At 34.2% G+C, this 25,086-nt stretch overlaps 1 protein-coding gene across 50 annotated transcripts in view; it reads right to left on the bottom strand.

Moving 5' to 3' along the window:
- RIMS1 (regulating synaptic membrane exocytosis 1) overlaps nucleotides 1-25,086 on the bottom strand; it is a 504,415-nt gene that overhangs the window by 143,779 nt on the left and 335,550 nt on the right. For 17 of the 50 annotated variants that reach the window (XM_004381368.1, XM_023735890.1, XM_023735886.1 and 14 more), the window contains exons 7-15: nucleotides 23,869-23,981; nucleotides 22,802-22,932; nucleotides 22,162-22,333; nucleotides 21,880-22,033; nucleotides 20,720-20,791; nucleotides 14,760-14,916; nucleotides 13,731-13,856; nucleotides 12,006-12,068; nucleotides 7,134-7,223 (exon numbers count right to left, since the gene is read on the bottom strand). In XM_004381368.1, coding sequence (XP_004381425.1) covers nucleotides 7,134-7,223; nucleotides 12,006-12,068; nucleotides 13,731-13,856; nucleotides 14,760-14,916; nucleotides 20,720-20,791; nucleotides 21,880-22,033; nucleotides 22,162-22,333; nucleotides 22,802-22,932; nucleotides 23,869-23,981 — 1,078 coding nt within the window. Of the gene's footprint in view, nucleotides 1-7,133; nucleotides 7,224-7,683; nucleotides 7,798-8,111; nucleotides 8,190-12,005; nucleotides 12,069-13,730; nucleotides 13,857-14,759; nucleotides 14,917-20,719; nucleotides 20,792-21,879; nucleotides 22,034-22,161; nucleotides 22,334-22,801; nucleotides 22,933-23,868; nucleotides 23,982-25,086 lie in introns of all 50 variants that reach the window. The other 33 variants (XM_004381366.1, XM_023735891.1, XM_023735917.1 and 30 more) reach the window with 11 other exon arrangements.

The following is a 25,086-nucleotide window of genomic DNA, read 5'->3' as shown; positions in this document are numbered from 1 at the left end:
AGTCTAACCATATTTCTTAGGAAAAACTGCAGAGCTAACCATTAAAATTTAAAAAACTGAGAGTATAAAACACTGATGAATAAAACGGGTGAATATAGGTAAGTATAATGGTAAAATAGCATTACGTTTAAAAAAATCTGTTAATCTTTAATTGCAAAAGTCTTTTATTTGGTTAAATTTTTTCTTTAAAATTTCGGCATTTACAACAACAATTTTTTTGGATTAACAATTGAAGTTTGAAACTTGGTCCTTGTTTTTGTTAAACTATTTTGAGATTCTGTCTGTGTATAACTACAAATTAATAACATCTAGATAAAACTGAAAGTAGGCAATAAAGGACTGAACAAGCCAGACGTGGACATTTTTATATGCTGTAGCAGGATAATTTCTCTGGGTACTGGCTTTCTCATTATGCAACAAGCAATAATTGAATGGTCTTTAAGGACTCATCCAGCTATAATATTTTATGATTATCCACAGGAAACTGGTCTTAACATTTCAATTAAAAAAAAAAAAGGGGGGAGGGGGTCATCTTTCTTACCATTATAACTTGACAAAATGGATTTAATAGACGATGACAATCAAAAAGCATCAAAGGACTATCAACATACGACCAGGATATCTGGGGAAGGTACTCAATTCTGAGAGCCCCTTGAAGCCCATGCTTAATTAATCAGGCTTAGATAGACAAACTCAGCATGATTCAAACTGGGCTTTGAGGAAGTCCTGAAGCAAATGAAGATATTCAGTAGCAGAATTTGGGCAGAAGAGAAAACTGTGTGGCCTGTACTCTTAAATGTGTAAAAATTTTATAAAATTAAAAATACACTGCATTAATTTTAAATGTATAATATGGTTGGTCAATACAATCTGAAACGTATTTTGCTTTAAAATGTTTCTTTTTACTTTACTGGTTTTTGTTTTGCAGATTAAATAAAGAAAAATATTTCTAAAATAATTGGAAACAATTATAACTATAATGTTGTCTACATTAAGTTATACTCAATTGTGTTAATACAGATGGTGTTATTTGAAAACATGAAAATTAGAGTTCATATATTTTTTTCTGTGGAGTAATAAATGATATCAATCTGACAGGATTATAAATGACCTTGCTTCCTGAGGCAAAATTCCAGTCCTTGCATTTATTTAAACATAAAAATAAAGAAAGAAAAAAAGAAAAATGCTATAATTATGAAACATGCAGTTAAAGCTATGAAGGAGAAAGGTGTACATTTAGAAACAAGCAATTGGGAACATAAGCTATTAAAATTTAATTTTTATAAAACGAATATTATAGCATAATGCATGTTTATCTGTACACTGAAAGTCCTTCTCAATATGCTGATATGTAGGACCAATATAAGAAATGTGTTTTCTTTTTCCTTATGTATTGGGTATGATGAGAGCAGGATCAATTTATACCCATTTCTCTTCCCCAAAGAAAAGACATCACATAAGTTTTAGTATCACATATTTGTGACTTTTAAGTATACTAGCACATTGTGTATGCTTGCAGAATGTGTATAATTTTATTATTTTTCTATCACATAGAATAAAATGACCAAATTATAATTATTATTCTCACATTATTGAGAAATACACACAGATTCAACTTCCATTTTCATATTATAGGCTAATATAACTGGTTATGCTGTAGGTGATGTCAATCATAAAGTTAAACTAAACCAGTCCCTTCTTGACTCCTCTTTACAAACCAGCCTACCTTCAAGTTACATTAGTTAGTTACATTATTAGTAGTTTAATATCAGGTATTCTGTATTCATTAATTCAAGAACATCTGTTGAAAGTTTCACTGTGCACACAACAGAAACAAGGTCACTCTGATAGCTATGTGATTGTGTTAATAGGCCGTGAGATCCCTGCAGAAGAGAACTATAGTCTTTGTTTTGTTTTTTGACAACTGTATCCATTAGGCATTGCATAGAATAAATAATAAATATGTGTGAATATGTAAGTGAATAATGAGATAAGACTCTAGGCTTTGTAGTAATCCAGGTAAGAAATAATGACAACCTTAACTAAAGAATTAACAGTGGTTATAGATATGATGGGACACGTTGATGAGATATTAGGAATTAGAATTGACAGGCGTTGGTAAGCAATTATATAGTTCTTAAGTTGTGACTTTTTTTCTCCCAGCACTGATACACACTAAAGCAAATGTGTATGTGTTTAAACGTATATATAATACACATCTTTCAATGGTACATATCTCCTGGCAGGACATGGCCAAGTAGCTTAATTATCTAAAAGATAAATATATGGAAATGAAGTCATTCATTCCATTAACGGCAGCCAACAAAAATATTGTGAAGTAGTATAACATTAAAAATCAAACCTGAACAAATAAGTATCATATGCAGTAGGTATTTTTTCTTATCTATTGTCATTATTTACGCTAGTCCTTTAAAATCCTTTTCTCCAACATTGTTTTAAACTGAATTTCACTGATTTTAATTAATATAGATACTTATATTTTGAAATAAGGTTTATAATATTTATTTCAATTCAATTTACAGTGTTGAATTTTAGGTAGGAACCTCCTGTAGCTTTTGCCTCATGTTGCCATGTGAAGGGACATTTATTTGAGTAACACTCCATCCTATCCCTCACTCTACATAGGGAAGGAAGAGTGGCTTGTATGATAAGGGAGTTTATGTTAAAGAATTAAGCACAAGTGACTTAACCCTTTCTGAATTCCTCTTTCCAAACCAGGCTGTGTGCAAACAGCAAACATTCGGGTCTAATCTGAGCCATGAGTTGAGAACCCCAGCTTTGTAGGGGAAGCCTCTCGTGGTTCAGTGAATCTGGCTTATTGTGTGCTGAGTTATTAGCAAGCCTGCAGAGCTAAAGCCACAGCTTCCAAACCTATCCACGTATTTATGGTGGTATTTAGATCTTCCATCTTTCTGGTTCCAGGGTCTAGCTCACTAATAGACCCAAATTTGGGATACAAATGGGGGGCTGATATTTAAAAGCTCCAAACTGAGCATTTACTAAGTAAAGAAAAAAAAAGTAAAGCTGTTCCTAGAGATGACAAAGACATATAGGATATTAGCCCTGTCCTCAAGGAATTTACAATATAGTGGAAGAAATAGGCATACAACTAAGTAAAATACGTGTTTTAATAGAAGTATATTATGGGGGCCCAGGAAAAAAAGCAAATAATTCTAACTGGGCAGAAGAAGGGGAAGAGTGGGTTGAGAAAGGTTTTTATAAAAGATATGGTATTTAACCTGCATTCCAAAGAAAGAGTAGAATTTTTAAGTAGACAACAAAGGAGGAAGGGTATTTCAATTTCAATGAAAAAAAACTTGAGAAAATAAGTAATAAAGACTAGAGCTTAAGAGAGAATTAATGGGATCAGAAGTGATTCTGGGAATGCAGAATAAGGTCTATAGTCAAGGTGAGGGATTCCATTTTAGAGGAACCCATAGGATTGGCTGACTCACTGAATATGGAAGAGGAGCAGAAGGAGTAGTGTTTCCAGATTAGTGGCTGGCTATGTCAAAGCCATCAAATAAGAGGGAAATTCAGGAGGAGGAGGAGGTGTTTTGCTATACAGGGATGGGAGGGGAGATAATGAATTTGATTTAGATATTTTGATACATTGTCTAGCATCTATTGAAAAATTTAGCTCTGGTACTCAAGAGGGGAAGTCTGGCCTGGCCAATTACAGTGGAGGGTTGTCTTCCTATGTATAAGAGTGGAAGCTTCTCTTGGAAATACAATTTAAGGGAGAGTACAGGTGAAGGTAAAAGACGAAAACTAAGGACGGAGCTACGGAAATACTTATCAGTATGGGATGGGGGTGGGGGGGAAGAGAAGCCTGCAAAGGAGACTGCATCGTAACAGAGGCATAAGAAAATCTGTAGACAGTACTTTAGGTAAGAGAAGTTCAAATGACACAGAGGTAAATGTAAAATGCTGCAAGATGCTGCTGTATGATTAGGGAGCCAAATGTAACCCACAGAATAATGCTGGCATGGTGGTAGAGCAGTGGGATGTAGTAGAAGGCAGACTGCAGAAAGTTAAGGAGTTACTGGAGGGTAAACAGTGCAGGCAGGAAGCCTAGACTATCTTTTCATGAGCCTTGTTAGGCTATGAATGCTATGAAAGGTCAAGGAAGAACACAAAACATCAAAGAAAATTAACCTTCTGCGCTCTAAAATTCATGTCACTGAACTTTTAAACACTAATTTGTTTCAAAACCTGGGAAGGAAAAGTGTAACAGGCCTTTAACTCCTTCCGTAGTAGGGAAGCCAGGGGAATGACTAACCACAAGTGCGCCTGATAAAGAGGCAAGTGAGTACAAGGACCATGACTAGGCCTCCTTGTTAACATGCAGTGGTATTTGCTAGTGAAACAATGACAGTCCTTATCTATAAAATGTGTTTGGTAGGATATAATTGGTCTTTCTTGATAGTTTATTATAAATTAACTTGGAATTTCTTGATTTAAGGGGCATCACTATTTTCAGGAATGGGTAATCAGTACACTTTTTTTTTTTTTCTCTCTCTGTGTAATCAACAGAATATAAAATGGAGGAATTCTAAAACTGAAATGGCTTCCTTTGCAAACAACGTTTCCACATGCACTGCTCAAAACACATCTGTTAACCTGGGCCAAACCAAGCTAGTAAGATACAAGAGATGGATCTGATAGTTTCAGGCTCCTTTAGGAAAAGGTTGCTTCATCTGTGCCTGGTGCTTCCTTTATCTTTTAAATCGTTAGTAAAGTTTAGTGTTGGGTATTGAGACCGTTTTGACAATTTCACTCTTTGTGCTAACACAAAATCTAATTTGTCTTAAAACTTAGTGAGGCTACTTCAGGTTTAAATTGGCAAAACAGCATATAAATGTCAATCAAAATAGGTTAAATCAGCAAATTGTTTAACCTTACTAGTTCATAAGGATTTGGAAATATGTTATTATCTTAAGAATATGAAATTATGTTTTATTTTTTCTACATTTTATCTATTATGTACATATTGAGCATTAACATAATAAGCCCTAGGGTCAACTAGAGAAGTTAAGTAGCCTGAAAAACCCACTAAGCTGCCTTCTCCCTACCACCTGCATATCTTGTCTGGAGACTTTAGATGTATTTTACAAAGAGAACAAAGTCACCTCTGTTGATACTGTTATGTTCTGCTTAGAAGCTGCTTAGAAGTGTGTGCACAAATGGATATTTGTGATCCCCATCCTCAAAATAATATCTACAACTTGTATAATTTACTTGATGAAAACTTATCTCACTTTATCTTCTTCTTGGCAACGAAATGACCCCAATAAATTAACACTTTTGATAATATGAATCTCTGTCCCTTTTGATTTCTTTAATGGAAAATTTCCCATTATTCAATATAAAGAGTGAATATAGGTTTTCAATTCCTATGTTTCTTCTATCAATGGTAAGTACACTCAAAACTAACGCCGACCTGTGTCAATCAAAATAGGTCGTGATTGTGGCCCAATTACTTGCCTCCAGGTTAACCTGTTTAAGGGTATTATCTAAGAGATTAAATTCATCAACACGTAGATTTTTTATCTCTATGGTTTCAGTGTTACAGGGAAACAAGTGCTAGATAGGCTTCACCACAGAAATAGACATGTGCTGTCTGATACAGTAGTCATGAGCCCCATGTGGCTACTGAGCAACCAAATGTGGTTAGTTCAAATTGGGAAGTTCTGTAAGTCTAAAATGTACACTAGATTTCAAAGACTTAGTATGAAAAAAAGAATGTAAAATATCTCACTAATAATTGTCATATTGATTACATGTCAAAATGTCATTATTTTGATATACTGAGTTAAATTATTAAAATTAACTTCACCCTTTTTAATATGGTTACAAGAAAGTTGACAATTCTACAAGTGGCTATATTTCTATTAGACAGTACCAATATAGCTATTAAAAATAATAAGGCTGCAACAGGCAAAAACTTCCACTGACTTACACAATCCTATCCTTGTTTTAAAACTAACCAGAAACACATAAGGAAATTATAACTAAAAAATGTAAAAAGATTTTGCTTGCTACTTTTTAATTACTTTTTTGGGTAATATAGGGAAAAGACAAACAACTACAATTGTGATTTTAGAAGTCTATAGTCATTTCAACTAAAATGCCTATTATAAATGTAAAGGAATACAAAATATAAATGAATAGTACAAAACTAGAAAGATTGCTAAGGAAAAGCTTTAAGAAGACTCTGAAGAAGTGGGTTTTTTTTTCTTCGGAGTATATAAAGAGCTAGTCTGCAAATTTCATCTGAATGACTTCTAATGAAGAAGAGACAAAAATTATAACCAAGACTATAAATTATAACCAAGCTTATTGGAATAGAACGTTCCATCATAACGGAAAAATTAGCTACTCACAATTAGGTGACAGTATAACATATAATCATTGAATGCATTTGAATTAAAATCAGAATTATTTATTAATCAACCAATTCAAATTTTTAAGTAAAATTGTGTGTGTGTAAATATATATATACTATGTGTATTTATTTTTGTAAAGTATTAGGAAATCTATGATGAACATCCTGTTTTTTTGGTGTCAAAATATAATACAATGCAAGAACATGCTATATATTAAAGACTGTGCTGGTTAAAAAATAAATATAGATGCGTAAGGGAAGCATTCTGTCTAAACAAAATTCCTGTGTTGAGACTATGAAAGATTTCTGTTAAACCTGTAAGTACTATTTATCAGTGGAACTAATAGAAAAGTGATTCTCCCCTTCACATAAGGTAACTCACTGGACCTTGTAACATTATCAGCATACTGAAGGCTCCCTAAGTAGTTTGTAAATAAAACTACTGAACAGCAACAAAAGGGAGAAAGCAGCAGCCGGAAGCAGTTACAAATTACATCACATCATTTGCAACAACATACATAGAAATATGGGTATGTGTGCTTTGCCACATACTCATATCTCTACATAGACATATATAAGGGAGGGGAGTATAGACAGTTAGCAAAGTGAGTATGAATGAATAAACCCATGAAAGACTCACATGGAACAAAACAAAGTGATTGGAAAAAAACAAAAAACCCACTAGGACAAATGCTAAGAAATTAAGAAAGTCTTTATTTTATACCTTTCTCGTTCTGGTGAACGCAAACTAGTATCTGGTCTCAAGCAGTTGGTACTAGCACTCCTAGCCCTGTCAAGGGAGGGCTGCAGTTCACTAGTGCCAGTGCATTGCATCCAGTGGTAGAAGAGAAAGACAAAGAAAACAAAGAAAGGAAGACCATGTTAGAGAGTAAAGCATAAAATAATGTCCCCTTTACATAAAATGTAGAATCACTGTGATTCAGTTCATAAGGGTGTGAGAGAGCTGACAGGATGGCAGTGCAAAATTTTGTTTAGAAAATGAAACTAAACAAAGATTATGCTTGAATTGCTTTGCATAATTTTTTAAAAAGGGTCTCAGACTGAAAAATGAGACTAAATCACACCTACTTATGAAAAAACTGGGTACAGGAAGCACTGAAACAAAATGTCTAAAACTTCATTACCAAGAACAGATGCCACACCAAAACAAAATGAAGGACATCAGAGGAGAAATAATTTTAGCACTCAACTATTTTGGTTCACAACACTAGACAAGGGAAGTGGAAGACAGCAGCACTTCCACGAGTTCTTACCTAACCAACAATTCATCAGTATTTCTCAATATTCTTGAGTTAAAGCATTCAGGATGAAGGGACATGTTCTGTCTAGTCACTAATTTGGCTTTAGTACGTACACACAAAATTGAGCTTCACAAAATAAAATTATTAAAAAAAATTACCATAATTAAAATCAACAAGTAAAACAACCAGCATATAACAAAGAAGACAACTAGAACTTGTGTATTTGAGTGAGTAGGGTTTATTTACAGACATATTCTAGAATTAATAAGTTTTATAATTAAAACTGTTTTTAGATATCATTAATTTAATGTAACTGTGTATAATTAATTTCAAAGGGAAATGTTGATGTTTTACTAGAATGTAAATTTGCTATTTTTGCAGGCAAGGGATTAAGGATTAGGGGTTAGTTTATAACTGGGACTCACTGTTATGGCTTTTACCTGTAAATATTCGAGTGAGAACCATTCTCTAACAAAGGCATCTTGAGTGGTAATGTTTTATAGTGCCTAACAAGATGTCTGGAACATGGCAATACAAACACGCAGGAAACGGACAAACATATATGAAGCAAATTTTATTAAGATATGAAGAAATTAAAGGGCTGTAAAGCTACAGACAGAGATGGTTCTTTTTTGTTTTTTTTTTCTCAGAACCACCAAAATAATTATTTGAAGCAAGGATTAGAATTATTAAAATATGAAATAATAGACATGACTTCATAATTAATATAAATTATAATTAAAATTATAATTTCATTAACTCAATTACAAAAAATATCTCCTAACTAAATTTTATTAATTACTTTTAACCAATATTTAAATTTACTATTTATTCCTTGATTTAATATCATGCCTGCTTCTAGGGAAGTAAACAATTCATAGCTAAACATGCTAATCAAATAATTTATGTAATTTGGGTGTTAAAATATGACTAAAGAGTTAATACTCTAATAAGTAGAGTTGCCCAGCATTACACGGACGGGGTTGGTTACGGTATTGGATAGCAGTAAAGAAAGGAAAGAGCAAAAGGTCAAGAACTGACTGCAAAGGAGCAAATGCTTTCCATTTATCAGCTTCGGGATCCAAATCCAGCCACAAGAAAAATTTACCACTGGAAACTGGGTGAGATAGGCATTAGATGCAAACCAGAATTTGAATTTTTGAATTGGCAGAAACAAGGCCCAACTTTTCCTGAATTTCTTTAAAATCTACGAGGTCTTCTTGGGCTGTCTATACCAAGGGCAAACTAGGTCAAGTCAATTTATTACTATTATTATTTTTAATAATTTAACATTGTTCCTACAAATGTAATTGCTGATTAAGAAAGTCCATTGTTCACTTCAGCTTTCATTGAAGTATGATAAATAGGTAAGGGAGTAAACATTTACTGAGGGCAGACTAAATAGCAAATACCCTATTGGTTTATTAATGTTAATACTAATAGTCAAATCAAAGGAAATTTCTTAAAGCTTCAATTTAAAATGCATCAGAGGATCACATTGCAGTACAAATTTAAGACAAATGTTACTGAAACTAAGGATTCAGTCTGCTTTAGAGACAAAACAAAGTCTTTTCTACTTCTTACCTTAGGCAAGTATCTTTAGTAACAGGCTGCTATATAACTTTTCTAAGCAATTGGCTCAACATGATTTCTTAAAGAATACTCTAAGATGGGTTAGCATAGAATGGGACATATAAATGGAACTATAGTCTGAAAGTCCAAGTTCAGGCCTTGGCTTTGCCACTTACTGGCTGTGAACCTGGCTAGTTCAGCTGAGGTCCCTAACCCTGTTTCCACATCTGTATGATGGGGTTGGGGGGTGGATATCTACTTACAGGGATACTGTTAGACTTAAATGAGATAACAGGTATAAAGTATCTGAGACATAGTGGAGCAACTACAGCATTTTTTGCACAACAGTGCTGTCTCAGAACATGCTTTATGAAGAAAGGGTTTGATGGTTAAATAATTTTGGGGAAAATGGATTAAACAACATGAGACAGATTTCTTTAGTGCTTGATTTTAATATGCTGTGCATTGTAAATCTCCAGGATGGGCTTTAATATGCAAAGTTCCCAAAGTCTATTTGACTCACAGACTCTCTTATTGGTGGAACATCTCAGAAGACCAATTCCTCAGGACATATTTTTGGAAATACTCGTTTAGCAGAAAATGTCAAGTAGATTATGAATTCTCACTCTGTTACTTATAAAATTAAACTTTCTCGGCATTTTTACTCATCTGTAAATGAGGATAGTAATATCTATATCATATAATTACTGTCAAGAAATTGAGATAAAGTACATTAAATACTTAACCCTGTACTTGGTGCTCAGTAAACAAATATTATTTTCCTTAAGTTTTCTAGAAAGTAGTAAATTCTCAAATTTTATTTTGAAAAGTCCTAAGTGAATATAATATGATGCATTCTGAGAGCTTTAAGATTACAGCCACAGATGGTTATACTAATAATACATTTCTGTAATTTTATATTATTCATTATTGTAAATAATAAAGCTACATTGTTGATATTATTCATAGAAAGCTGTAGTTATTTATATATATATATGTTGGTATATCTTTTTATTCAAATATAAGTAAAATGTTTTATAAAAACATAAGTACAAACATGGAAGAGTAACACATGTTTTGGATCAGCTTCCATGTCACATCTTATTCTGATAATATCAGTAACAGGACTTGATCTGCCTTAACAGAATATTCATCTATTTTTAAATTTTATACATATAAATATGATTATTTGCCTAAATCAGGAAATGTAAAGTCAACAAATTGGTTACATCTTTTAAACAAATAGGAGAAAGGGAGTACAGAATTATTAGCAAAGCATCAATTTTAGAGATAAGATAGTACAACATGATATAACTATGAGTATATCATATTTTGCATTTCCTGATATTTCACCTGTAGAAACATAAAATATGAAAGAGGGAAAGAAAAAAGATCTGTAGCTATTTTATTTAGACAACTGATGTCATTATGTAAGTACCTACATACTCAGTGCCAGGCACACACCAGGAACCTAATAAATATAAAGTTCTTTTTTTTTTTTTAAGTTGTGGTCACATCAACAGGCCTACGAGAAAGCTTCCTGAATTTTTAAACAAATTATTCCTATTGACAAACTATTTGTTGGGAGAAACAACTAATAGTAAGCCTGGACAGTGTAGCCTTGTAAAGAATTTGAGTTAGTTTTTATAATATTTATGATTTTGTATTTTTTCTCTTGGCAAACAGAACTAATATTGCCTGAGTTTTTCCTGTGGCACCCAAAGAAAACAGGGCAGTACTTATCAATAGGATAATTTTATACTTGTTAAAATTTAAAGAATTCTTACTAGTCCAATCCTGTTTGTATTACCAAGCAGAACCACAATGCTCCATGTGGACAAACTGAATCTTACATTTGTCCTTGCATCACAGGTCTTCCAGTTATAGCGGTTTCCTAGTTACTTTTTATTGGCCACAAATTGAAAGAGTTTGTCTGTTTGTCTGAATGACTTACTACTTCTTGGCTTTCTGTTCACTACAAATTGCTAATAAATATTTACAGACTATATTCTATGCATAATCTGTGGGAGTTTTTATTTCAGATATGAAATTTAAGATGAAACGAGACTAAAATAAAGCTTCAGTTTCTAAGCTCCAATTCAGAGGCAAATATTACATCCCTTTTTGTCACCTCATCTTTACGGAGGTATCACATTGTTACATGCCTTTATAGGAGAGATTGAATGGCAGTGTTTCTCATTTTGAGGAGAACCAGGGTAGTTTTAGAAGTTAATAGGCCAAGCACCCTCACTCTTTATCAAGAAGGGAGCTGAAGCTCAGCCACTAATAACGAACTGGTAAAGATTTTATTAAAAGTAAACAGAATATAAGTAACAACAAATTCCAAAGGGAAATAAAAAAGCTAAAACAAAACAAAATTACAATCATAAAAACAATCACAATGCCATGCATAGAAGATCAGAGCTTTTGTGACTAGACAGCTATATGTGTGTGTGTTGGGGGTGGGGGAATGTGGAATGGCTTTTCTTAGAATTTTAATTGTAGAATTGGGCCAGTTCCAAAGAGGCTCTTCAGTCTCTTACTTTTGAATATACAGATAGCAAATTAGTCTGCCTGGAGCAGAAGTGAAATATATTTGGGCCCTTTTCCATGATTTTCATATAAAACAAAACAAATATCAAATACTTGGGAGATTTATTTTACCTATTTGTAACAATACCACTAAGGGAGAGATAGAAGAATAGCAGAATGGAAAGTGAGTCATCACACAACAGTCACTGTCACCAAATCCCTGTATTTACCTGGTAGTGTGTAGGCATTCTGCACTTCGTCCTCGTTTTGCTCTGGGCAGCATAAGAAGCTCACTGCACAGACAGGATGGGTGGTGAGTGAAACAGATATAAAGTATGAGGCAATAAATGACATGGGTTATGCCAATGGTATGCCAATGAAAACAAAAAGGGAAGAAACTAGATTGTCTGCACTAGCGTATTTGCTTGAAAGGTTAAACAAAAATAAACATGACAGTATTTTAAAAACTTAAACAATAAAGTACAAACATTATGGTAGAAGTCCTAGTTGCTGCTCATTTGCTGTTATAGTTAAATATTATCTTACAGAATATCAAAACAAACAAATAATAAAAATAAAACACCAAAGTAAGTCTTTCCCAAATAAGATACAGAAATCTACTTCTAGATAATTGGGTTTTTTAATGACTTTTTAAAGGCTTATAAATACGGCCTTTCTGATATTAATGGAAACCCTGAAAGTTTTTATTTCTATTTAGTAACTTAAAGGATGACAGTTTTCTTTGCTTTTATAGCCACTGAAAATACAATGTCATACTATTATTTTTTTAACCAATCCAGAATTTGGTAACTGATTAGGCTCATTTTATTTTAAAATTCATACTTTTTCTACACTGAAGTTAACTTCACTATATTGAATACCCTGACCAAGAAGGTCTTTGTTTTCCCTCCTCACCTAAATTCACGGTGGCCCAAATGAGTGTTGATAAAGTGGCCCTCACCTAACTCAAGCTGAGTAGTCTGGAGTCCTACTCCTCAGAGTGGTCCCCTGTTCCAGTACCCACTGTGACTCCACTCTTTCAAAAGCATGGCATAGTGGGGTGATAATTAGGGAAGTAAGAACCTCTACTCTGTCCCTGACTACACGGCAACAAAATAATCACTCAACTCCATTATCACTTCCCTACTCATCACTCAAAGTTTTTCCACTTCAAAAAACTAGCAGAGAATATTGAACAAGGTGGGTCTCATAAAACCTAGAATAGGATACTGAGCTTGTGATTTAGGCATATGGTATGAGTATGTGGTTTAACTCTATGAAGAAAGTCTGTGGGCATGTAGAACAAGACAGCCATGACATAGACTTACAGTAATTGTGTTCATGAAATATTTGTTCATAAATATATGCAGAACTAAATTTAAGTACATATCCATATAAGAAAGAATCCATCACTATATTTTATACTTTATAGACTTTTTATGTAAACACATTTTATGGAAAAAGAGGTTATAACAAAAACCTTATTCTTTATTGCCAAAGTTCTCACAGAAACTCTACAATATTAACTGTCTTTCAGATGACCCGTAACCAAAACTATCTTGACAACTACATAAATAACATTCCAAACACTGAGGCTTGCAAAAAATAAAATATTTGAAAATATTATAGAAATTATAGCAGGTTCCCTTCTAGAATTTAAGTCAGCATCTAAGTCAATGAAAAGCTATACATTTTAAACTGGCTATACATAAATTTTGATTTTGTAATAAATAAATAAATAAATAAATAAATAAATATGACAATACAATGTTAGCCAAGTATTTCCTAGTGTTGCATTTCTATTAGAATATCTTAACAATTGTTCCTTAAGAATAGTTCAGTTTTGAACGATGACATACTTTTATTCTCTAATGTACTATGCCAAGATATCTGCCATATATTAAAACAGAGCAAAAGAAAATTTATAATGTTGAGATCATAATTTGGACAAATACCTGTCTTGTTCTGATAAATACTGACTATCCACATCTCTGGATCTGTGATCAACTGGACTTCGGGAGGCATCATGGTGTCTGGTTGGAGAACGTGACCTTCTTGTTGGATGAATTTCATCTAAACTCCTAAAATGATACAAAAATTCATATGTGTCCAAGAGTGCCATCTTTCCAAAAAGGCAGACAGACTAAGGTGAAAGAATTGACAACAACCGAGTTGGCAAACAATTGACATGGCCTGAAAAGTGTTGGCATCATGACCAAAAATCTATTTTGTCAATGAGTTAAGAGTATTTATTGTCTAGGAGTAGCATCATGGTGGCATAGTGGTTAACAGCTCGGCTGCTAACCAAAAAGTTGGCAGTTTAAATGTACCAGCTGCTCCTTGGAAATCTATAGGACAGTTCTACTGTGTCCTATAGGGTCACCTTGTGTAGGAATAGACTCGACTGCACTGGGTTTAGTTTTCTGGTATTCTCTAGGAGTACATATTTTGTCTAAGCTGCATCTCTCCAACTTTCATTTGCACTTCAATCAATAAAGGACCACAGTTTTCATATGAGTAGTTAATTAAAATTTCAGAAGTGTATTTCAGGGTAAGATGAAATAAAGTACTAAATTATACATTTTGTTTTTTTTCCAAGCATCTAAAGTCCTTCAAAGAGACAATTCTAAATTTCTGAAAAATATATTCTGTCTCTTAACCTTATCCTTGGCCACTTCATTCTACAGTTCTGACTCATTAGCATACATTTCTCCTGAATGGAGACAAAGCTCACAAACAAAATACACCACAGTTATTCAAAAATTGTGCTGGGACATAAACTTCTTCCACTTTCTGAGAAATTTCTTAAGATTAAAGAACAAAATGTTGCATAGATTGGGTATTAAAAGCCATTTTGCCTAGAAATGATTCTGAAAAAATTGACTGATCAAACCATTATTTCATTTCAATTAAAGTCTTGTGGCAATTTATATTATACTAAAAAACAAAAAAGTCAGAAACACTGAGTCCGTTTCAAAGCCTACCTCTGTAATGGCACATTTGGTAAACGTGAACGCGGCCTTCCCTGATCATCGCCGCGATGAGGAGACACTGAACGTGAGCGGTGATGAGTTGTTCTTTGCTGTTCTGGCACAGTTAATGTTGTAGATTTACTTTCTCTAGCACTAGACCTATAACCTACTGGCAAGAGTACACAAAAAAGTTCATCAGTATTCTTATACAATGAAAATATTAATGTGGAGATATAAAATTACATTTAAAGCAGCCACTGACCTATTAAGATGAAATGCCATGCAATCAGTAGTACTATTGGCCTTATCTTCAAAATTATTAAGTATACGTACACAGAGAGTGTAACATATACATGCATAAGAACAGGTTACAGTTTGGACCAAAGGTACCATGGTGAAAATGAATATGATAGTTGATGCCTCAGACAGTGTGATGAGTTGGGATACTATTTTAAATTTAAAGAATGAATGAGTTAGTGACTTTCAACAACACAAATAAAACACTTGACAATGAACTATAGTTAATATACAAGTCAATGCTTAGAAATTTGGTGTTTCTTTAAATGTTATTTGAATTTTTCTTCCAAAAGATAATTATTTTAATTGAATTGCACAGGGCCTCACTAATAAGAAAAATGAAAATAATATCATAGCAATTTTAATCTACAATAAAGAGTAGCAGATTGTCACTATTACAAACACTGATCATGAATTTTGCAAACTGCAGATAATACTGTAATTGTTAAATGTATATAGTGTATGAGTGAAGACGACTATGGCAATAATGCAGAGAAAATTAGCGCTGCTGAAGAACCAATCATCAAATCTACCCCGGGCACCTGAAACTATTCCATAATTATATTAATTACCAGGATAATTAAGTCAATATAGTTAACATAACTACAATTAAAAATAAACCCCAACAGTCAACCTCTCCCTTGAAGTAGAAATGTTTATATCATCTCTGATTTGATTATGATAGAACAGTAATCTCAAATACATAATGACAATTTAGAGCAAATACTTATTTTTTCGCGAGTCATTATTTTCTCTTGTTAAAAATAAAATAAAAAATTCCACGGCCAAAGGCAAAAAGTCAAGGTATTAGACAGAAAGTTTAAAGTTCAGCTATGGGAAATCATTTAGAATGAAGCTTCTGAGCTTTTTCTGGGCATATGCAACCAGGACTTCACTGAGTACATTAAGCATATGTAGAACTGGCATGCATATCTAAACAAATATGTTCTTTCTACTGGATACTAAAAAATGAAGAATCAAAATTTGTAATCAACTTCCAAAAGTTTGTGGGAATGCATGGTGCATTTATTTATTAACTTATCCCTACACCTAAACTTATTTAACTCACTGTCCTTATTTTACCAATGTTTCATCTTTCCTTTTTATGTTAAATGTATTGTATATTAGTGTGTGTTTTGCAACATTATATTTGCCACATGTATACAACTTTATAACCTACCATATATGTATTCTGGATCAATGAAGAATACATTTGAAAACATAAACAAATTGCCTTACTCCCTTTATTAATTTATGAGGAGACCTCTAAAACATAAAATATTACTTACTGGTTATGTAATTTATTAGTTATATACTATCATGGATTGAATTATGTCCCCCAAAAATATGTGTATCAGTTTGGCTAGGCCATGATTCCCAGTATTGTGTGATTGTCCACCGTCCACCATTTTGTCATCTGATGTGACTTTCCTGTGTTTTATAAATCCTATCTCTATAATGTTAATGAAATGAGGTTAGTGGCAGTTATGTTAATGAGGCAGGTTTCAATGTACAAGATTAGATTGTGTCTTAAGCCAATCTCTTGTGAGATATAAAAGAGAGAAGCAAGCCCAGAGACATGGGGACCTCAAACCACCAAGAAAGCAGCACCTGGAGTAGAGCGTGTCCTTTGGACCTGAGGTTCCTTCGCTGAGAAGCTCCTAGACAAGGGGAAGATTGATGATAAGGACCTTCCCCAAGAGCTGACAGACAGAGAAAGCCTTCCCCTGGAGCTGACACCCTGAATTTAGACTTCTGCCTACCAGACTGTGAGAAAATAAATGTCTCTTTGTTAAAGCCATCCACTTGTGGTATTTCTGTTATAGCAGCACTAAATGACTAAGACAGAATTTGGTACCAGGAATGGGGTGCTACTCTAACAGACACCTAAAATGTGGAAGCAGTTTTGAAACTGTGAATGGGTAGAGGCTGGAAGAGTTTTAAGATTGCCTTGAAGAGAGTGTTGGTGGAATTATGGACTTCAAAGACAATTCTCATGAGGGCTCAAAAGGAAGTGAGGGGAGCTGTTTCACATATGGCGAAAAGCAGCAGCAGAGAAATGGCAGCTGCAGAGAAGCAGCAGAAGCAGAACCAGAAGACTAGTGAGAGATAGCTCTGGAGACAACCCACAGAGTGAGAGAGCTGTGTGCAGGAGGTTTCCTGGTGGAGTGGGGTACCTCCAGGCACTTATCGGTGGAGCTAGACTTGCCAACCCACAGAGCAAGAGAGTTGAGTGCCTCCCAGCTGAAGTTAACTGGCAGAGTGGGGTGTCTCCAGGCACTTATCAGTTGAGCTACAGAGCTTTGGAACACTTGCTCAAGCAGGGCAGATGTGGGCAGAGGGGCCTGAAGGACGGAGAGGCCAAGGACCAGGAAGCAGAAGCTGAGAGACAAGGAACACAGGAAACAGAGCTGCCTTGGTCTCAAAGAGTACGGCCATGACCTCTGGGGTCTCAAAGGGTGGAGCCATGGACTCTGGAGTTTCTAAGGGTGGAGGAGCCACTCAGATGGACTAGGAGAATGGTGCACCTAAAGCTCAGGGAGCAGAGTTGCTGTTCCAGTGGGCCGGGAAGGCAGAGCTGAAGCTCAGAGCCAAGGGACCTCCACTCAGAATCCGGACAGTGTGGCCAATACCTATAGTCTGGCAGGCAGAGCTACTGTGTAAATGGTCTCAGAGAACAGAAGATTATTTTCAAATCTTGAGGCTAATGTAACGTGTTCTGCTGACTTGCTTGGTGCCTATTATGCCTTTTTTCCCTCCATTTGTAACGGAAATGTTTATCTGTAATGGAAATACCTAGTGTGTGCCTGTTCCACTGTTTTACTTTGGAATTGGACAACCTGTATTCTAGATTTCACAGATGAAGAGGAATTTTGCCTCAGGATGGAATATGCACTTGGAGTTGATTTAAGACTTCTGCTATGATATGATGGTGTGAATGTGTTTTACACATGGCAAGGACATGAATTTCTGGAGGCCAAAGGGTGGAATGTCATGGATTGAATTATATCTCCCCAAAATGTGTGTATCAGTATGGCTAGGTCATGATTCCCAGTATTGTAGGATTCTCCACCATTTTGACATGTGATGTGACTTGCCTGTGTTTTGTAAATCCTATCTCTATGATGTTGATGAGATAGGATTAGTGGCAGTTATGTTACTGAGGCAGGATTCAGTCTACAAGATTAGATTGTGTTCTAGGCAATCTCTTTGGAGATATAAAAGAGAGAAGCGAGCACAGAGACATGGGGACCTCATACCATCAAGAAAGCTGCACCTGGAGCAGAGCGCATCCTTTGGACCCAAGGTTCCTGGGCCAAGAAGCTCCTAGACAAGGGGAAGATTGATGACGAGGTCCTTCCCCCAGAGCCGACAGAAAGAGAAAGCCTTCCCCTGGAGCTGACACCCTGAATTTGGGCTTCTAGCCTACTAGACTGCGAGAAAATAAATGTCTCTTTGTTAAAGCCATCCACTTGTGGTATTTCCATTATAGCAGCACTAGATGACTAAGATATATACTGTTAAATATTTGTCTCATTATATTTTAAATGCTAAATAAAAATGAACAGTACTACTGAAATGAAAATTTAGACACTTCTTTAGTATGATAAAAGAGATTGCATGTTTGCAAACACCATGAGAGATATTTTGGTATGAAATATAAGTGTTTTTAGAATTCAGCATTTCTTGGTGGTGTCCAAGTACTAATTCCATCTGTACTGAGTTCCATATGTCTCATCTTGTCTTCTTAGAGGTTGTTATCAATGTAATCTCTCAGAGAAAGGAGAAGAAACTCATCATTTTAGTATTTATTTATTTAATTGGCCATTTAGTCATTCACTCATTCACTATCCTGTCTCATTAATAATAAGAAATTTTAGGTGAATAAAATGTGGGAACCACCTACAGAAGCATATTCTATTTAGATGACTTGGTAAAGACAACATTAAGGCTGATTAAACTGGAGCCCTGGTATCCCAGTAGTTAAGAGCTCAGCTCCTAATCAAAACATCAGCAGTTTGAATCCACCAGCTGCTCCTTGGAAACCCTATGGAGCAGTTCTACTCTGTCCTATAGGTCGCTATGAGTTGGAACTGACTCAGTGGTGACAGGTTTGGTTTTTGTTTGGTAATAGCCAAGATTCTTGTTAGAAAAGTTTCATGACTTTCCTACCAGGAATCATCTGATTCCTACTTGAATATACCAATGGATTTAATGTATATCACTTTTACCTTTCCAATTTCATAAAATACCAATATGCTGTTAAATTTTGCATGAAAATTTCTGTGTAAAATGTTTAATTAGAACAACCTTTTTAAAAATAAACAAAAACAGAAAGTAAAACATGAAATGTTATCCACCTTTATCAATAATTCAGAACTCTCACTGATGCTATGACAGGGAAAAGTATTACCTAATTATGGAGATGGACACTGTACTAAGTTTATTGTTTTAAGAATATGTGCTATTTTCATATAGTGATTAAATACATTATCCTCTGAATTACAGGAAGCAAAAAAAAAATAATAATAACCTTGATTTTAGAAAACTCTTCACTATTTTTTCCTAGTTTTAATAAAATTGTGTGTACTTCTCCAAACTCTGAACTTAGTTACTAGTGTAGAATCTATCAATTTTACCAAAATTATTGTCCTCACATTAAAGACATCCCCATCTGTGGAATTAAATGAAGGGGACATGTAACAATACTATCCTAAAGAACTGCCTTTAATGATTCATATTTAAGTTCCAGGCTTGTCTCTTTAATTTTTTCTTACTTGAATATTTTCTTACCTTTTATTAGTAGACTAAGCAAGTAGTATAGGGTTAGTCTCAAGAAAATAAGCCCTTACTGCTTGCTTTACTCAAACTTTTGTGACAAAAGAGTCAAATGAGAAACAGATTTGAACTGCACAATGTCACAAAAATTTTGTACAAACACAAAAATATGTTAACTTCAAATGAATATTGAATCTTTCTAAAGCACTTCTTTATTATAAAACATACACACACATTATAGGTAATTATCAGTGGCGAAGACATCACAAAAGCATTAAAACTTATAGCCATGCCACATGCAATTTAAAACCCTGCCATGCACCTTTCTCAGTATATTCCATGGAGGGCTACATTATATTCAGAAATGGAGGAAGGAAAGTCATAGAAATATAATATAAAACACCGTAGAATGGAATTTTTATTTAAAACAATGAACCACCACCTTTCAAAATCCGTATTTTCACTTGTGCTCAGAGCATTGTGAAGTAATGATTTGTTTAACCTAGCTATCCATGCTCCTAAGGAAGAACCCGACTAAATTAAGTAAGTATGGAACTCCTGGTGGAACAGTGGTTAAGAGCTTGGCTGTTAACCAAAAGGTTGGCAGTTTGAATCCAGCTGCTCCTTAGAAACCCTGTGGGGCAGTTCTACTCTGTCCTATAGGGTTTCTATGAGTTGGAAACGACTTGTCGGCAACAGGTTTGGTTTTTTGGTTTTTCAGTCCTCTTTAAACTTTTTTTTAAAACAATTTGGAACTCAAGTCACCATGGAATAATTAATACTGATTTCTCTGTACTACAAATTTCCAGTTCAGTATCTTGAACAAATCTGGAAGTTGACAGTGAAAACAAGCAAAGAAGCACAGTGAAGCCAAGCCATGCTCTTCACCCACGCACCTGGAGGAACTACTCCAATACCATCATCAACCTCATAATCTGAGATGTCACTATCACTGATTCGCTGAGATCCTGCACAACAGAAAGGCAAACAGATAACTTCTGTGTCTGGTTGATTTCTAAAATGTTAACGACACGTTCAGTTTTTTTTACAAAAGATACTTACATTACTACTCAGTTCTTTTGAACAAAAATGATACAAAGTAAATGTTGACCTAATTTTTAAAGAAATGATTGTTCCCCAAAGATAACATTTTCTCTGTATTTTCCCTTTATAGCCACTGAAGACATATAGAACCAAGGGGATTTTATAAAATAAGATTTGATTGAGGTAATTTGTTTTTTAAAATGTAATAATAAAAGTCTATAGTAAAGTATATACACAGTTTTCTACTCAATTTATATGCCCTCTTCAGTTCAGGGAGGATGGGACTGAGTGGGAAGGTTCAAAAAGGCTTTCTTGGCTAGAGCTCTATTGAGCTTTTATTAAATGAAAGGGCAGCAGGGACCTGTATAAAATACTTATGCATTAGTTCCAAAATTATCCACTATATTGCATTAATTTTGAAGAAAAGATAGATCAAGGAAGTACTAACATGAAATATCCAATTACATGAGAAAAATATTTTGATTACCAAAATCAGACTTCTATGTTTCAGTTGTTTCATTAAAGATTTACTCATAATTAAAAAATTATTGGAAATACACACACAAAAAAATTCCAAATCAGCAGAAGAATAAAAACAAGCAAACATACTTTCTAATGATTTTTAAAATGTTTATCATCAATGGCAACAGTAAAAATACCTAAGAACAATAAAATGACTAAGACTTTATATGCAGCAACCCTTTAGTAATGACTGAAATTACTCTATCATAGTCAACCAATCAACAATTTGATCAGTCTTGTGCAAAGAATTATAATGAGCAGCTTTTCAACTTTCAGCTTTAGAATTACTCTATTATGTTATGTGCATTACGGCAGACTTTCATAGGGAAAATGTAGAAAATAATTTTGCCATGTTTCTTTATACAGATAGATAACTTTCCAATATTCTCATCTCTAATAAACCATCTAAAAAAATATCTTCAATATTAATCTCAAATTGGATCCCTACAACTTAATCACTTTCTGGTAACCAAAAAGACTTTTAACTTACTTTGTAGCTTTTTGCTAGAGCTTTCTCCATGAGCGTGTCGCCTTGGCATGAACGGTGATGGCTGAGGCAGAGGTAGTGAGGACTCATCATGCGTCTGAAGTTTATACCAATGTGGTTCATCATCTAAAAGTGCTGTCTCCAATTCTATGAGGATCTGAAAGGGTAGTTATCAAATTAAATGAAACAGTTTTACCAAAACATGAAGTTAAAAACAGTCATAATTAATATGTATTACAAAAAACTTCATTAAGCATTTTGACTTGAATCTACAATATACATCACCTCTCCAAGAAATTCACTTTCTTCTTCTTGAACTCTTGGTTGATCCCACACAGTTATTTCTAACATTCGTTCTCTAAAATCTCTACGATGCACATGTGAATAGACAAAAGTTTGATTCCATTTTGGCTCTAGTACTTTCTTTACTGTTTTGGTCCTCCTTTTACTTTTATCACTGAAAAACAAGTGTTTTGTAAATGAAAAAGCAAAAACAAGTATATACTGCCATCTACTGCAGCTACATGTAATTCTGTCATCGAGATTTTTACTGTTTTTAATTTATAACTTATACTTTTAAAAGTCTAAAAAAGACTGTAGAGTTTAATACTACTCTAATTTCAACTACTATGTAAGCAGTAGCTATGATTACAGGCCCACACACAAGGTACATTCTAAACGATGTACAGCTATCAAAGACTGACAAATGTATAAATAAGGTAATTTAAATGTAAAAGAACTGGCAGATTCTTTTCAAAGAAATGCAAGCCTTGAGGGATTTTTCCCCCCAGAGATAATGTAGTTTATTCCCTCAAAAAGAAGTATTTATTATATTTTTAAAATACATTCCATAACATCCCAGGAGAAGAAATTCTATCTATCAGTATAGATTTTAGCATATTTTTTTCCTAAAATTATTCATTACCTTCTATCTGGAAGAAAATACATTTTTACATAGGGATTCCTGGGGCGCCCATCTACTCTAGGGGGTAGATCTGTTGCTTGCAGAACATTTACAATCAGCTGGTGTCCCACTTTATCATACCACAGCTTCACCTAAGAGCAATGCAAAAAGGGATTATTATTTGTAAAAGTCATGAGAAATTATAATTTCACAAAATTAATACTAAACTATTTAAAAAAAATAAATTTTAAATGCAATGCAATTAAATTATAGATGTTATTTCTGAAAAGAATACCAATTTGAAAACATAACCATTTAGAACTTCACTTTTCTCTTCAGGCATATTAAACATGACTTACAACTGGCAGGTCTACTGTGTCAGTTTTTACTCTCATATCATATGTCATGCAAATAAATCATAAAAATTTTGAAAAACCCTAACTGATAAGGGGGATATCCTAAATCACTCTTTGTCTTTAAATGCTAAATGCAATTTTAAAGTGATTTAATGATTATGTCGTTGTTGTTGTGTTAGTTGCCATCAAGTTGGCTCTGACTCATGGCGACCGTATGTGTAACAGATGGAAATGTTGCCCGGTCCCATGCAGCTTCATGATCTTTGATATTTTTGAGCCTGCTGTGATGTGGGCAGCGATGCAGTATCATCAAATGTCCTTAGAAGTTAACAAGGATATTTTAGATTTAGATTTCTCAGGTTCCAGGTTCATAATATTGTAAAGTAAATGGAACATGACTTTTTAAGATGATTATGGCTAACCAATTGCTTACCTTAGCGACTTTGATTTAGCACAGAATAAACACAGAGTAGATATTTTATTCACTTATGTTATCATTTACGTTCATATTTAGAACATCTGACACATTGTAGGCACTCAGTAAATATTTCTGAATAAGTATATGAATAAAAGAATGAACGAAGAAATACATGAATAATTGATGAAGTAGATTTTGGTATCAAATCACTATGTATTTATCACAGATGTAAAGGAAAGCCAGACATTTTTAAAGACAGATTCAGAACAATGAGCAAGTACTACTGATCTCCAACATTTACAAAAGATACATACAGAGAGTTGCCCTGGTAAGACTTGTGGGGCATCTTTCAGAGCTCCAGGACTTGTTGGAGAGATAACAGAAATGGAAGGCCTTTCCATCTTCTGAGATTCAAAGGAACTTGAACCTAAAATAAGAAAAAAAAAAAACTGTTAAAGTAATTTTTAGTAACATATTTGTAAGTGTGGGGAATAAGTCTTTTTTATAAAATGTTAAATGCATCTATTATTTGTATAAAACCATAATTCAGTACCATAGATAATAGCAGAACATACTTTATTAGATTAGTTCTAGAAGGTTATCATTTTGTCTTGTTTGGTTAACTGCCTATTTTTAAAGGTACTCAAAATCATATAATCAAATATTATATTTATTTGTTTCAATTTGTAAGTATTTATTCCCTGCATTTTTGGAGGCACTGTACTGCTTAGACTCTCCTATAACCACACATATAGCAAAAGGCTTCATGCTTTTAGTGATAAGGAAAACAGTACCTGTTATGTTAATCATCTTGGCTAAGGGATCACCTATCGTGAACTGTGTTTACTTAGGAGTTATAATGATTGTATATATAGTATAAATTAAGAGCCACATCTAAGCCTACATGTCATAATTATTTTAAAATCAGTTTTACCAGATCTCTCAATTGTGATCTTACAAACGAATCTCTTGAGCTGCCTCTAGGGTTGCTATGAGTAGCAATCAACCCAACGGCAATGGGTTTTTGGTCTTGGAGTAATTCACAAGTGACTAGCTTTAACTGTGTATGGAAGAGGCCTGCTCTCCGGTCAGCCACTTGGTGAGGCTCTTCCCCCTTTTTAAACGAAAGTTACTCTTTTTCCCAGATTACTGCTATAGTGTACTCTGACATAATCAGCAGTATAGAGTGTCTGTAGAAGCCCTGCCCTGGTGGCGCAGTGGTTAAGTGCTTGGCTGCTAACTAAAAGGTCAGTGGTTTGAACCCCCAGCCACTCCACAGGAGAAAGATGTGGCAGTCTGCTTCTGTAAAGATTACAGCCTAGGAAGCTGTATGGGGCAGTTCTACTCTGTCCTATAGGGTTGCTATGAGTTGGGATGGACTTGACGATGGGTTTTGGTTTTATACAGTGTCTACAGAATGCTATGAGTCAGAATCAGCTCGATGCAATGGGTTTGGTTTGGTATAGAATGCTATTAACCCAGCAATTGAAACCTTGAACTCATAGTTATTCAAAAGCTAGTAAAACCTTTGT

This window comes from Trichechus manatus, unplaced genomic scaffold (genome assembly GCF_000243295.1).
Source record: "Trichechus manatus latirostris isolate Lorelei unplaced genomic scaffold, TriManLat1.0 scaffold00083, whole genome shotgun sequence".
Classification (NCBI taxonomy): Eukaryota; Metazoa; Chordata; class Mammalia; order Sirenia; family Trichechidae; genus Trichechus; species Trichechus manatus.
This window is presented reverse-complemented; position numbering and strand designations above follow the sequence as displayed.